The sequence below is a fragment of the Chiloscyllium plagiosum genome, unplaced genomic scaffold (assembly GCF_037043375.1).
Source record: "Chiloscyllium plagiosum isolate Xiang-an unplaced genomic scaffold, Cpla_swu_hap1 HiC_scaffold_10, whole genome shotgun sequence".
NCBI classification, from domain to species: domain Eukaryota; kingdom Metazoa; phylum Chordata; class Chondrichthyes; order Orectolobiformes; family Hemiscylliidae; genus Chiloscyllium; species Chiloscyllium plagiosum.
Window position 1 is genome coordinate 102,361,792 of NW_028270148.1, and position 16,531 is coordinate 102,378,322.

At 40.8% G+C, this 16,531-nt stretch overlaps 1 protein-coding gene across 1 annotated transcript in view; it reads left to right on the forward strand.

The window, feature by feature from the left end:
• The window catches only part of cfap61 (cilia and flagella associated protein 61), a 240,219-nt gene extending 224,453 nt beyond the window's left edge, over positions 1–15,766 (forward strand). Inside the window, exons 25-26 of the mRNA XM_087990980.1 lie at positions 11,918–12,008; positions 15,259–15,766. Coding sequence (XP_087847106.1) covers positions 11,918–12,008; positions 15,259–15,459 — 292 coding nt within the window. The 3' untranslated portion in view covers positions 15,460–15,766. The remainder of the gene's footprint in view (positions 1–11,917; positions 12,009–15,258) is intronic.
• Positions 15,767–16,531: the final 765 nt, after the last annotated feature.

Genomic DNA, 16,531 nt, shown 5'->3' on the forward strand with positions numbered 1-16,531 from the left:
TACTATGGCAGGCTTTCACACAGGTGATGTAAAGTACCAATGCATTTACTATTGTGAGCTTCAATTTGCAATGATGTGTCACCTCTGCCATCTATATTCCCTCTGAAGCTTTCCTTCCCCCCACCCCCCACCTCCCCCATTACATTACATGCAATGTGAAACATGATGGACTATTTGTGGCTGGCAGCAATTGCCCTGATGCACAATCGGGTTTTAAATATGACACTCATGACAGAAATCCTGGCAGGTCCCAGCCGTGGTGAGCAATTACTACAGGTGAGCACTAGATGGCATAATAGAATTCAGACCCACTCAAGGGACTTAATAATAGGGAGATCTTTGTTAAAACAATTTGAGGTTGAATTTGGTTCAGCCTCCTGCCTATACTGCAATAACTGATTTGAGCTGACTCTTAATAATATCACTATTGGTTTCATAACCTGGAATTAAGGAAAAGAAAATCTAGGGTTGGTATTCATGCACCCCAGCTCAAAATGCAGGTGCTTGGATAGTCTATGGATGGTTTACGAGTATGTACTGCAGGCTTGATTTCTAACTCCTGTATGGGAGAGGTGTGTACCAGAATGGACTCGGATTTTTGCTCCTTGCCACCACTAATTTGCACTGCTATATTTTAGTGTTAGAGAACTATTATTATACTATTTCATTGTAGGAACATGGACCATTCTGTTTAATTGTATTAATCTTGACACAGCAAATGTGTGTCTTCACTGCAGTGATATTAGCACAGCCCTGAGGATACACAGAACAACTAACCTTTAATTAAATGTCAGATTTTTGTAAGTCAGAGCCACATTTGAGTGTCATGGGGTTCTGTTCCTCAGAGATTATGTTGCTTCTTTTTCTGTCAGCTGTACTAGACAATTTCTGACTGACATCCCTGTCATGCTAGTATTGATACTGCCGTTAATCTTTTCTGGATTTCATCACATTCGCAAGGATAATGGCTGTGTGAAATAATGACAGAAAGTATATCAACAAGTTTGCACTTACATAGCACGATTCATATAAGCATTCCAAGACATTGCAGGAGTTAAACCAACAAAAATAGTCACTGAGCCAAGCAAGGAGATGATGAGCTGGATTTTGATTTTTGGCTTGTGATCTTGTCATCGAGGTGATTTTCCTGTTCCATCCCTAATCCACACCATCACCTGACAATCAATGCCAGTTTCAAAGAGATGGCCAATTGTTAGCCAAGTGGTGCATTTACTGTCCAGTTTGGGGCAGTGGGCATGGAAAGGAAACTGGGTTTGAGTGTGACAGGCCAATTTTAAATGTCAAATGGCATTTACCTTGGATTGGAAGAAAGATAAATCAATGGGAAGGCTCTCATGCAATGGCAGCCAGTGGTACCTTTGAAGGTGATGACTGCATTGTATTTGCAGAGTGTTGAATTTCCAGAGAGCAGCATACAATGATCAGTGAGCCAGGCAAATAGGCAAGGCCAGACTTGCCTCTTAAAGTGGATAGCTGCAGCATTGTCAGCCCATGTAGGTACAGTGTTGCAAGTGCTTTGGTGACCTTCTACGGGCTGGAATACCCAAACAAAAGGCATCCAATTCTGTGTCACCAACACATCCAGAGGCTGAACAGCCTGAGGGCACATAGTGCCCTATAACATAGAAAATATTCATGCACTGAGCACTATTGAGCAATTGGAAAATTGCCCACCACAATCAAACGTGGAAGAAGGCTTCATGGTCTTGACACTCTCACGCTTGATCTTGCAGGGAAAGTGAGCTTACAAGAGAAGAAAAGTGCTAATTTAAGCGGTGGAGTGTCCTATCAGGTTATTCCAATATCTATGGTTAAAGCTGCCAATGTGAGAGCACATCAGAAAATTAGATATGGTGAACTGGGAGTTGTCAGTTCATGGCTGGTGAAGTGATCTTCCAATGTTCAGGTGATGACGATGGTGCTCTAGGTTCTTCAATTTCCTCCATGCCAATACATAACCTGTAATGGCTTGAAACAGCTATAGAAGCAGCTTCTGACAAACGCAAGTTTTCATTAACCCGCTTTTTATATTTACCACATGATCATTTGTGGATGGGGAGTCAGCTCATGACAATGTGAAGTTATTGTCGTCTTCAACAGAGGAAGAAGCCAGCACCAGCACAAGTCAAGCATGTCCTCCACCAGCATATAGGCTCTCATGTCAGTGGGCCTCACACAGAGTTTATAACAGACAGCACAGGGTAATCAGCACTTCACTGAAGATGTGACAGAGGCAACGTAACCGGTAAGCAGGTCCTTCTCTAAAGATGAAGATCAAACAGCCATGCTCAGCTGGATGGAAATTCAGAGCCTCAGGAATCTGACACAAGGCAAGTCACCATGTAGCACTGGCAGGACACATGTGCTCAAATATTGGTGTTCCTAGAGAGAGGAAAGAATCGTGATTAGAGAACGGAAGAGTCCATCCATGAAATGTGCTCCGTGAAGGCATACAAGCCCATGAATCAATGCCACGTTTGCAACTTTTGCCTGGCCAGTGACAATGCTATTGTAAGGATAAATGGAGAGAATGCCAGATGCACCCCTGGTGCCAGATACTTTTGGCATCCATGTAAGGGCTGAAGCAGTCAGCAAAGATGTTCAGGAATCCGATACTCCTGGGATCAGCCAGAAAGCCACAGCATTACAGGGAGGTCCTGTGACCAAGGCTACCCTTATTTCAATGTAGATGGAGCATCCTGTGGCAGAGCCTCCATTGGTACCATATCAAGATTGAATGCCTTGGGTCTCTCAACTGCATGTACTTCACCCCATCAAAGCAGACATTTAATGATTAGATCCAAATTTGTGTCATTTGATAGCATGAAGGCACAAGAGGAACAAACTAGAGTAAATTTGTTGAAAGAGTATGTCAAGTGGAGTCTTGACTTCCAGGTAATGTGGGAAACAATGGAAACTTGTATATTGTGTGAATTTCAGGTGAAATCACTCCTTCTGGAAAAAGTAGGTTCTGTGCCAAACTCATCCCAGGATTAGGCATCCTCAGGAGAAAACATGCATCAATTTGTGTCTTCTTTGCCTCCCTTCCATCCTGGTCAATGTTTTGAGGTTTCAGTTGAATCTGAGGAAGCCCTCCCAAGAATCTGCTTCACCAATATTTCCTCCACCTCTTTCTCCAAGCAAGTGTATGCTACTTGTTTATATCCCTTCCTTCGAAGTCCATGCCGTGCGGTGCTGTGTTAGGAGTGAAGTCCAGACATAGAAGCAAATCCCACAGATCTCAATTCTGGTGGCCCAGTAAATGGTGAACTCAATGCAATCCAAAGCTGTGAGGTTGCAAGGTGTTAGTCAGGTCCATTACCATTCCTTTGAAAGGAACTATCAACACCAATACCACTTTATCAGCTACTGGCAAGGTGTGCACCAGCAAGAGGTGAAAAACAATGTGTTCTTCTACATGGACACAGGATTCTGCTGCTTTAATAGGCCTGATGCTCCATCATGTCCAGAATACCCTAGTATACCCCATATTGACAGTATACCCCATATTGACTGTATACCCCATATTGAAAAGTATCACATTTATGCCTTCCTTGTAGCTCTGTGTACCTTATAACCAGTGAACTGTATTTGCTATTGGAGCACCTGCTGTTCATTGCTATTCATCTCTAACTCAGAGTAGCTCTGCCCACTGTCCAGGAATGCTTTCCTTTTTACCAGAAGTGCTATAATGGCTAGCTGGGCCCCCACCTGTGCTCCACCAACCCCTGGATGTTCACTCCCCCAAATATCACAAGATTCAACAGACCAAACCAGCTACTCCAGACCAAACCTCTGCACATTCTATCATGGTTTGCCACTCCATGAAGATGTCTGATTCCTTTTAATAGATCACTGTTAAATACTGGAGAAAGTGAGGACTGCAGATGCTGGAGATCAGAGTCAAAATGTGTGGCACTTGAAAAGCACAGCCAGTCAGGCAGCATCCGAGGAGTAGGCGAGTCGACATTTCAAGCATAATCTCTTCATCAGGAATGTGGGGGCCTGCTGAGAGATAAATGGGAGGGGGTGGGGCTGGGTGGTAGAAGTCTGGGAATATGACAGGTAGATGAAGGTGGGGGGGTGATGATGATAGGTCAGAGCAGAGGGTGGAGTGGATGGGTGGGAAGGAACATGGACAGGTAGGACAGTTCAAGAGGGTAGTGCCAAGTTGGAGCGTCGGATCTGGTATAAGGTGGAGGGAGGGGAGATGAGGAAACTGGTGAAATCGACATTGATGCTGTGTGATTGGACGGTCCCAAGGCAGAAGATGGGATGTTCTTTACTTATCTCATCTTCCAGCTTGGGATCCTTCAACCACATGGAATCAATGTCAGTTTCACCAGTTGCCTCATCTACGCTCCTCCCATGTTATCCCAGATCCAATTCTCCAACTCAGCACCACCCTCTTGGACCGCCCTACCTGTCCATGTTCCTTCCCTTCTATCTGCTCCACCGTCTGCTCTGACCTATCCCCATCACCTCCCCCCCACCTTCATCTACCTATCACATTCCTAGCTACCTTCCCCCAGCCCCACACCCCTCCCATTTATCTCTCAGCCCCATTGAACCCCCCCCACCCCGCCAACATTCCTGATGAAGAGATTATGCTCAAAACATCGACTCTTTAGCTCCTCAAATGCTGCTTGACCGGCTGTGCTTTTCCAGCACTACGTTTTTCACACTGTTAAATACACTCACCTATTCTAGTTAGCTCCCTCCTGCAATGTCGTCTCCTCTTTATAACAAGGTTGTGTCCTTGCATGTTACCCCAAATTCAACGTCTGCCTTTCAGCAGACTCTCAACTGATTTGTTATAACCGTCAATTGTTGACCCAACACTTTAAAGAGAGTTGCCGCTACATAATACCTGAAGTCTTCACCAAAATGACTATGACCACATGAGAACCGAGCACGCTGTACAGTGATGCAAAATTGTTAGCATGCTCACCTCTATTTGGGATAATTCTTCAGCCTATTGAATGTTCCATCTATTATCATTTGAGACGAAAGATTTGATCAAAAATGTAGATTTCTTGTGAGTGTTTTAAAGGAGAATAGAAAAATAGAGAGGTTAATACATTAAAAAAGACATAAATGGGACTGAAATTTAAGCCTGGAAGAATAATCTTGTATTTCCATCACGAGCGTACATTTTTAATTAAACTTTTGGATTGGAAGTAAACTTTTTTTTTGTGCCAATACCACTTTTCTTGATTGGAAATCACTGAAGAAAGTTTATTTTGGTATGGTCCTTGTCTAATTTATGACTGCTAATATTTATTATTGAATGAGTTGTTCAATAAATACATTCACTCAGGTAACCAAAGGAAACCTAACCTTTGATTATTATTTCAGATAAATTATTACTTTTGATTTTTAACATATGTAACTATCATCAAAGAATAAGCATGATTATAGTTTACTACAAGTTTCACTTCATTTAATAATGATTGAGAAAGAATCTAAGCTTGCCTACAACTTTTGAAATTATTAAGAAATACTGAGAAATGCAAGTCTTAACAAAATAAAACATTACTTATATTAATTTCCACATAGTTCCTATAATTCTAATAATTGATGTTTGATTTCACTAAGTTAAATATTTCTCCCTAATTATTTTTCAGTTGCAACTTTCAAATGTAGACACAGTTACTTGCTATTACTCCATTTTACTGTTATAAAAGCATGCGAAAACCTCATTAAAAGTGACCAGCTGATCCATGAAGCCTGTCTCATGTAGTCATGGTACAACTGCACATCATGACCACAAGTGTTCTTATTCACCAAATTATTTAATCTCCTGGCAAAGGTTAAAAAAACCAATTTGAAAAATGTTTAGACTACTTGAGGGAAATTTTAGAAATTTATCTTCAATGTCCAATGGTGTTCAAAATATTTTCCAGGAGACTATGTTGATATTTCACCTTATTTCTTGATTATGTCACAAAGCTAGTCCTTTTATTTTCTAAAAGCTGTTCTTTGGCTCAAGGATACACCGTTCTTGATTTTTTTCAGAGGGGTAGTAAACCAGGCTCCAATCAGTCTGATTTGGTACAGAGATGAAAAGGATATTGAGAGGCATTTTGTTTATAGGTAAACAGATGAGACTTCAGGCCAAAGTGGTCATATTTTAGAAGTGACCTGTGGAATGAAAGGGGACTGGTCAGCTCTGTAGCTGAGCAATTTAATTTAGTCCAGAACTGGTTGGGAGTTCAACAGTGAACTGTGTGGAAACTCTCTCTTCTGCCCCTCTAACTTCAACCTGTAAGCATCTGAGCCTTTTTTGTACTGTGTTTTAAAGGGGTTATGGTTATTGGGACTATTGTGTATATTCAGAATAGCATACTTAAGTCTAGTTTGGATAGACTGGGTTCTGTCGGGGTTCTTTATTCTGTTTTTCGTGTTTTATTGTGTAATTTTGTGAATACATTTTTTGTCTGTTTTAAACCTGGGAGTCAACCTCGCTAACTTAATCCAGGTAATTTTCACTGTACACTTACCGAAACAAATTTCAAAGTTATACTCTGGGCTGCCTGCTTAAGAATGTTTTGAGTGATCTGGCCTAATCCATAACAGATTTTAGGCTCTTTGTGGGACTTTAAACAGCAAGTGGTAGGTGCTAGTGTCTTTATTTTGAGTGTTGATTTGGTTGGGTAGGACAAAGCTTGGGATAGTAATGGCTCTTTCAGTCACCAAAGGTTTTCTGGATGTGGATGCGGTGACTTTGGAAGTTTTGCAAAAAGTGAATAACACCAAGCTGCAGAAATTAGCAGAGAAGCTGGATTTGGAACTGCCTGCTTCTGAGAGGAAAGAAGAGATAATTACAGCAGTAGCTCAGCATTTAAACTTGCTGGAGAAACCATCAGAATCTGTAGAGATGGTAAGAATTCAATTGCAAATGAAGCAGCTTGAGTTAGAGGCGAGAGATAAAGAAAGGGCAGCAGAAATGAAACAGTTTGAGTTACGATTAAAAGCAGAAGAGAGGGAGAAAGAGAGAGCAGAGAAAGAAAAAGACAAAGCTTTTGAACTTCAAAAACTGACAATTGAAAAGGAAAGTCTGCTTAAAAGGCTGGAGATAAAGGCTGAGGGTGGCTTAGCAAGGAAGAGAGTGAGAATGAGCAAGTCCCTGGTAGTCAGAAATCTAGTGAGAAACTGTTTAATTATATTCAAGCATTGCCTAAAATGATGAGAAGGACGTGGAAGCCTTTTTCATCTAATTTGAAAAGGTGGCTAAACAAATGCAGTGGCAAGGGGCAATGTGGGTTTTGTTGATTCAAATGAAACTTGCAGGGAGGGCTGTTGAGGTATTCTATACAGGAGGTATCTGGGAGTTTGAGGAGGTGAAAAACTCAACTTTAAATGCATATGAGCTTGTACCAGAAGCCAATTGACAACATTTCAAGAATCTAAGGACAGACCTGGTCAAACCTATATTGAGTTTGAAAGGATCAAGCAGAGTAATTTTGATAGATAGATAAGAGCTTTAAAAATCGAGCAAAACTATGATGCCCTTAAGAGAGGTAGTTATTTTGGAGGAATTCAAAAATTCACTACCTGACGTAATGCAAACTCATATGGAAGAGCAGAGAGTTAAAACAGCAAGGTTAGCAAGGATTCCGTCAGTCCCCTGCCTCAAACAAAAAGTGGGAATAAGTATTTATTAACAATCATGGATGTGTCAACTAGATTTCCAGAGGCAATCCCATTATGCAACATCACAGCAAAAAGGGTTGTAAAAGAATTACTTAATTTTTTTATTAGATACAGACTGCCAATAGAGATCCAGTCAGATCAAGGATTAAACTTCACATCTAAACTATTCAAGGAGGTTATGGATACTTCGGGAATAAAGCAATTCAAATCTACTCTGTACCACCCAGAATTGTAGGGAGTGCTAGAGAGATGGCATCAAGCATTAAAGACCATGTTGAGGGCTTATTGTCGGGATTATCCAGATGATTGGGATAAGGGAGTTCTGTTTGTTTGATTAAAGTGAAATTAAATAGTCAGAATTCAGAGATCACCTATTTGGACTATGTGTCAAATTTTAAAGAGCTGGAGAGTTGGCTAAACAGTATGTAAAAGTACCACAGCACACCATGAAATAGGACACAAATAAGAAATCACAGATTCACAATTTTGCAATTGGGGATAAGGTATTGGTGTAACTTCCAGTGACAGGTGAGCCTTTAAAAGCTAGGTTTAGTGAACTTTATCAAATTGAGAGGAAATTGAGTAAGGTGAACTACTTGATAAGGACTCCAGACAGGAAGAAATCTCACAGAGTGTGTCATGTGAATATGCTCGAAAGGTATTTTGACAGGGAAGAAAAGCAAGAGGAGAAGGTGTTAATGATTACAGCACAGATGGAAGAACAAAGTTCAGAGGATTCTGAATAGGACATTCCTCAAATCAAATTGGACAATGAGGAAGTTGACAAAAATTGGGATAAATTATTGAGTTATCTCTCACAAGAAAATCAAATGACCTGAAAGAGTTATTGTTATAACATGAGGAGATAGGCGGAAATAAACTGGGAAGTACTAACCTAATTGTGCATGATGTAGATATAGGAGATGCTATTCCGATTAAACAACATCCTTATAGGCATAATCCTCTAAAGTTGGCACAGGTTCAGAAGGACATAGAGCGCATGCTCCAAGATAGCATAATCCAAGTGATTTACAGTGACTGGAGCTCACCCATAGTCATGGTGCCAAAGCCAGATGGTATCCAACAATTATGTGTGGACTGTCGCAAAGTCAACCCGGTTACAAAGACTGATGCATATCCAACTCCGCAGTTGGAGGACTGTGTTAAAAAAGTGGGACAAGCAACTTACATTTCTAAGTTGGACTTGCTCAGAGGCTACTGGCAAGTACCTCTGTCAGAGAGAGCAAAGGCAATTTCAGCTTTCGTAACACCTAATGGACTATATCAGTTCAAAGTAATGTCATTTGGTATGAAAAACGCACCAGCCACATTTCAGAGACTGACTAATAAGGTCATTGCTGGATTACCCAAATGTGCTGTTTACATTGATGACCTGGTGATTTTTAGTCACTCATGGAAAGAACGTTTATAGTGTTTATTGGACTAGTTTGATCGACTTCGGAAGGCAGGCTTGCTAAAAGTGAATTTGCCAAAGCCGGAGTCACTTTACTGAGCCATGTTATTGAACCAGTGGCCCCACGGGATGCAAAAATGAAAGTAATTCGGGAATTTCCCACACCGTTGACGAAAGGAGCGTCAACGGTGGGATTGAGTTTGTAGGATTGGGTGGATTTTACGCCAAGTTTGTGCTGAACTTTAGCAGTGTGACTGCTCCATCCACTGTATTGTTAAGGAAAGGGCAAGAAGTTTCAGTGGACAGCGGACTTTCAAAAGGCATGTGACAGTCTAAAAACTGTGTTAACCAGTGCCCCAGTATTAGCCACACCAGATTACACACAACCTTTCAAGTTGGCTAACGATGCCAGTGATGTGGGTGTTGGTGCGGTGCTCCTGCAGGAGGATGACGAAAGGATAGAAAGACCCATCACGCAATTTTCCAGGCAGTTGAATTTCATCAACAGAAATATTCAACAGTGGAGAAAGAGACTTTAAGTTTGGTGTTGGCATTACAATATTTCAGTGTTTATATTACCAGCAATGCATCTGAGACAATCGTATACACTGATCATAACCCATTGATGTTTGTGAAAAAATTTAAGAACAAAAATGCCAGACTGTTTAGATGGAGTTTGTTGTTGCAGCCATTCAGTTCAACAATTATGCATGTGACAGGTCGCGAAAACATGATGGCTAATGCGTTATCAAGACTCAAATGAGATATGGAGGCATTTGCTAGCGGGTGTAATGCAGCCTGAATTTGCATGTGGTTCTGCATGTTTGCATGTTTATAGTGGATATGTGTGTTTAGACTACTAACCGGGTTTTCGAAGGGTTAAAAATCAAGCCATCTTTTGATATTGATGATTCATTTTTTTTAAGGGGGGAGTTGTCACAAAGCTAGTCGTTTTTTTCTAAAATCTGTTCCTTTTCTCAAGGATACACTGTCCTTGATTTTTTTCAGAGTGATAATAAACCAGGCTGGGCTCCAATCAGTCTGGTTTGGTACAGAAATGAAAAGGATTTTGAGAGGCCTTTTGTTTATACGTAAACAGATGAGACTTCAGGCCAAAGTGGTCATGTTTTAGAAGTGACCTCTATAATGAAAGGGGACTGGTCAGCTCTCTAGCTGAGCAGTTTAGTTCAGTCCAGAAGTGGTTGGGAATTCAACAGTGAACTGTGTGGAAACTCTCTCTTCTGCCCTTCTAACTTCAATCTGTAAGCATCTGACTCTTTCTGTACTGTGTTTTACAGGGGGTTTGCTTATTGGGACTGTGGTGTATATTTGGAATAGCATATTTAAGTCTCGTTTGGATCGACTGAGTTCTGTTGGGGTTCTTTATTCTGTTCTTCGTGTTTCTTTGTAATTTTGTGAATACATTTTTTGTTTTAAACCTGGTAGTCAACCTTGCTAACTTAATTCGAGTAATTTTCACTGTACACTTACTGAAACAAATTTCAAAGTTATGGTCTGGGCTGTCTGCTTAAGAATGTTTCGAGTGGTCTGGCCTAGTTAATAACAATTAATCTAAAGTAGTTTGCACTCTTAATGAAATGAAACAGTTTTACCTTTCAGCTTGTGAAATGATACGTCCCTTTTGGTTAATAGTGACTCCAATATCTAACTCCAAAAGTAGCTTGAAGATTATTACCCAACAATTACTAGAACTCTTACCAATTTTTATAAATGCACCACAGAAATCATCCTAACTGGATGCATCACAGCTTGGTATGGTAACTGCTCTGCCTGAGACCACAAGAAACTATAGAGTTGTGAACATAGCCCAATCCATCATGAAAACCAGCCTTCTTTCATTGAGCTGAAAAATGAGATGCTGGAAAAGCGCAGCAGTTCAGGCAGCATCCAAGGAGCAGGAGAATCGACGTTTCGGGCATAAGCCCTTCTTCAGGAATGAGCTTCATTCCTGAAGAAGGGATTATGCCCGAGACATCGATTCTCCTGCTCCTTGGATGCTGCCTGACCTGCTGCGCTTTTCCAGCAACACATTTTTCATCTCTGATCTCCAGCATCTGCAGTCCTCACTTTCTCCTTCTTCCTATTGACTCCGTCTACAGTTCCCGCTGCCTCGGGAAAGCAGCCGACATCATCAAAGATCAATCCCACCCAGCTATACTCTCTTCCATCAGGCAGAAAATACAAATGTTTGAAAACACATACCAGCACACTTAAGAGTAGCTTCTTCCCTGTTGTTGTCAGACTTAAGAACAGACCTCTCATATATTAGAGTTGATCTTTCTCTGCAGCTGTAACACTATATTTTGCATTCTGTTCTATTACCATTATATACTTTTATAAGGTATCATTTGTCTGGTTAGCATGCAAAACAACACTTTTCACTGTATCTCAGTACATATGACAATAATAAATCAAATCAAAATATAAATGCCAACATTATATTAATCAGTCTGTTAGATTTATCTTCATGAAAACATACTGAGGTTAATAGCTATCAAAATCACTGATGTGCGAACTGAACACAGAGAGTGATGTGTTCTCTGCATTGGACACATTCATGAAGTGCAAGTCCCTGAATCTTCAACTTGATAAAATAGAGCTTTCCAAGAAAAATGTTAACTCTCTTAATTAATAAAGTAATTATTAATATGGAACATGCCCTCAAAGAATTCATTGACCAGATTATTCTCAGAGATTTTTGAAGAAAATGTGATGGTTACAGAACCTATTATCAATGGTTGAGGATAAAATGTAGTGGTATCTAGACAGTATTGCAATCAGTAATGAACCATTTTCTCTTTTCAGCTATCTAAGTGAGCCTTGGTGCATGAGTATATATCATGATCGTTTCATGGACTTCAAACAAGAAGTGCGGCAGTTAATGGAATCCCACAAGGTATCTCATTCTCTTTTATGGTTACTGTTTTGAAAGTGAAAACATATTTTCACAATACAAAAGAAAAGAACTGTGGAATACTGCAGAAATCCAAACTAAAAACGGAAATTGCTGGAAATACCCAGCAGGTTGAATAGAATTTACGGAGACTGATGTGGCTGGAGACTGAACTTAGTAAATTAAAAGCAGAAGTGAAGAATAATCAGCACAATTTACTTTATAGTTTCCTGACTGCTGATTGTTTATTCCTGTGTGAACAGGTTGCTGGCCACCTGGTATAGTAACATGACAGCGGGGTGGCGGGGAGGGGGATTTACGTTTTATTGTTTTAATTTGAGTTTTACTGACAGTGCTGGAAATCTGAGGCAGGCTCTCTACCTAGCTCACTTGGGGAACTGGCAGCATACTCAGCTGTTCCGAGGAAGCCCCTGACCTGACTTCACACACACACAGGGAGTACATGTTGTGTATATTACATACTGTAATGTCAGGATATTTTTGCACCTTTGGCTACCCAATGCCAAATGTTGCTGTAATTATTAACCCAGTGTTCACCAGCCAAGTCATTACATGATTTTGTGGTGGTAGCCATTTTGCAACTAAAGAAAGCAAATTTTGTTAAATGTAGCCATTAGGCAGTAAAGAACTTGAATATTATTGCAAAAAGAGGCACTTTGTTTTTTCTTGGAAGATAAAAGTTTTGACAATGTGAAGAGAAAACAAAATTTGTAGTGTATGAGAGAGAGTGCAGAATGGTTTCCAAGTTGACTTTGATTAGTCAGGATGTTGCCATGGAGAATGTACAGGTTACATAAAAGTATGTAACCTGTGCATTCTCCATGGCCCTTGAGCCAGTTTTCATCAAGCTCAATACCCTAATCCTGCCTTCCCCCTATATCCCTTGATCTCTTTAGCCTCAAGTATTATATCTCCCTCCTTCTTGAAAACATGATGCTTTGGTCTCAACCACATTCTGTGGTAGTGAATTCCACAGGCTCACCTCTCTCTGGGTGAACAAATTACTCCTCATCTCAGTCATAAAAGGTTTACCCCTTATCCTTAAACTATGACCCTTGCTTCTAGATTCCCTCACCATCAGGAACATATTCATGCATCTAACCTGTCTAATCCAGTTAGAATTTTATGGTTTCTATGAGATTTCCTGTCATTCTTCTAAACTCCAGTGAACACAATCGTAATCAACACAATTTCTCTTCTGCCATCCTAGGAATCGATTGGTAAACCTTTTCTGCACTCCCTATATAGCAAGAACATCCACAATATTTCAGGTGTGGCCTCACCAAAACCTGTATAATTGCAACAAGATATCCTGGTTACTGTACTCAAATCCTTTTGCTATGAAGGTCAATATATAGTTTGCCTTATTTACTGCCTGTAGCACCTGCACACTTACTTTCAGTGATTGCTGCATGAGGACACCCAGGTCTGTTGAACATTGCCCTTGCTCAATTCACAGCCATTCACATCATAATCTATCTTCCTATTTTTGCTACCAAAGTGGATAACCTCACATCTATCCACATTATACTGCATCTGCCATGCATTTGTCCACTTACTCAACCTGTCCGAATTACACTACAACATCTCTGCATCCTCCTCACAGTTCACCTTTTCACCCAGCTTTGTGTGAAAAATTTGAGATATTACATTTAGTTCCCTCGTCTAAATCATTAACATATGAATAGATGGTGTCCTCAGCTGGCTCGCCACCACCTGCCATTCAGAAAAAGACCCATGTATTCCTACTGTTTATTTCCTGTCTGCCAACTAATTTTCTGTCCATCTGAAAGCACTACCCAAACTCATGCACTTTAATCTTACACATTATTCTCTTTTGTGGGACTTTGGAAAAAGCCTTCTGAAAGTCCGAATGGACCACATCCATTGGTTGCCCGATCAACTCTAATAGTTACATCCTGGAAGAATCCAAGATTTTTCAAGCATGATTTCACTTGTGTAAATACATAATGATGTCCTACGGATCTCTACAAATTTCACGTAAACTGTAAACCAGGCAGGTTGACTCTGATTGATCAAGGCATTACCCTAAGAAATTAAACAGAGAATGACTGTCACTTATTTTGTTGTGTGAAAACAGGCAGTTATATATGTACCTGTGAAGAAGAGAGCCCCATGTATTAGTTCATGTAGTTTTCCAAATCAAATCCTGGTAACCATTAAAAATCACACAACATCAGGTTATATTCCAACTGGCTAGCTTCCAAATAAACCTGTTGGACTATAACCTGGTGTTGTGGGTGATTTTTAACTTTGTTCACTCCAATCCAACAGTGGCTCCTCCACATACTGGAAACCCAACTGACAACTCTAATTTGGTTGTCAGCATAATCTTTGTGTATTTAGGATTTAGCAAGTGTTGCCCAGTCACAGTCACCACATCAGTACTGAAACGCAGATAGTTGTGCCACTAACAGGATGTTGTCATCAAGCCAAAACATTCTTCCAATCACACCAACGGATCATTCGATAAATAAATGTCAATGTTGTTGGTGTGGTGCTCGTTACGTAGGCCGTACGGCTCAAAGACCAGGAGATTATATCAAACAGCACAACACCCTGAATATTCATAATAAGCAAGGTGCTGACTGTCCCCAATCAGCGCGTTCCCTATCTAAACAGGAAACAGGTTAAGCTGATCTCGCTGGTGTTGGTACCTCCCATCAGTACTTCCAATCCATATTTCCTTTCAAAACAGTTATCACACTAAATGTTTTTGTCAAAAAGGTTATGAAATGTTTTGGAACACACTGAGCGCACCAAAAGCATAATATAAATGTTTATTTTCTCTGTGTTGTGAGACTCTGTCACCTGCCTATGGGAGTGCATGGAAATGATGTTTGTACCGGTTCACGGAGGAAAATGTGTTTTAGCTAATATTTATTCATCGTTTGCTGCTAATGGGGACCTATCTCTGCGCGTGTGGCTAATTAGCTGTGAAGGTTTTGGAATGCGTCGTGTTAATCATGAGTTAAGATGATTCCTTTATTTGACCATGTTTTGACCTGCCCTTTGCAGTTTCTTGAGTAAAGTGTGAATTTTCGTACAGTTTATGGTCCAGTTAAGTCTGAAGCTGAGGCCTGTGAAATAATGTTTGTTGGGTCCATTATGATTCTTTTTTTGCTTGATAAATCACAGTGAAATCAGCAAGCTTTGGCTGATTCTCGAGCTTGGTCGTCATAAGATTGTTTTTTTTCTCTTTCACCGCAAGGTGAATGTCGAGGAGCCTATCGAGGAGCTGATTCGTCGGATAGCGGATGGAGAGCTGCTGGTACCAGGAAATACCAAGGAATTTTTGGAGCAGCAATTTGCGAAAGACGGTTACCAGAAGTTGGTAGAAAAAAGCGTCCTAAACTACCTGAGCTACAATCGTTACCACCTCCCAATGTTTGCAAGGCCTGGTATTGTTTAGATATCAACAGTGAGGGAGGGGTTTGTATTGAAATTAATTTCTCTTAATGTTTGCTCAGTCCAGAAAACTTTGCCAATGATTAATAATGTCCAGTTTAATGGACATTAACTTTGTACACCCCAGTCCAACACCGGCTTCGCCAAATCAGTTTATTGGAGGCACGCTGTTGATGCACTTAGCCAGAAGATGGCGCACGATTACAAGGCTAATGGGTGGGAGATGGAAGCCCCCCCACCCCTCCCTCTCCCCACAAGATTTCGTTTCCTTTAAAATGTTTACTCGAGTGTAGCTTTTCGTGTACAACAAATAAAGCAAGGTGTTTGTCAGTCTTGTGCACCGTTTTGCCCCTGCATTCAGCGTAAAGCTGGTCGGGAAACAGCACCTGATCAACACACACAGGCAACAGGAAGAACATGGGGGGGGGGAATCTCTTTCCAGAGAAATTTCACCCTGAACAAGAGGGTGTGGACCATATGCAAAGTTAATGCTGAAAAATTTATTCTTTTGCGTGTTACTCTTGGCGATGAGCTTGTGGTATTTTCGCCAGACTATTAATAGAGACAAAAAAAACTGCAGGTGCTGGAAATGTGAAACAAAAACAGGTTTGGAGAAATTCAGCAAGTCTGGTAGCCTTTGTGGAGAGAGAAACGGTTAATGTTCATTAACTCGAAACGTTATCTCTGTTTACTCTCCACTGGCGCTGCCAGACCGACCGACTTTCTCCAGCCCTCTGTTTTTAAATTCTGTTTATTAATTCAGAGACCAAGGTAATGTTCTGGGAGAGGGTTCGAGCTCCACCCTGGCAGATGGTAGAATTTGAACATCTGGAATTAAGAGTCTAATGACCATGAAACAATTGGCGATTGTGGGGAAACCCCTTTTGGCTCAGGGAAGGAAATCTGCTGACCTTCCCTGATCTGGCCTACATGTGACTCCAGACCCATAGTAATGTGGGTGACTCTTAACTGCCCCCTGGGCAATTAGGGACGGGCAATAAATGCTGGCCTGGGTAAGGAGGTCACACACATCCTGTGAATGAATATTTAAAAAGTGAATCTTCAAACCGGAATCA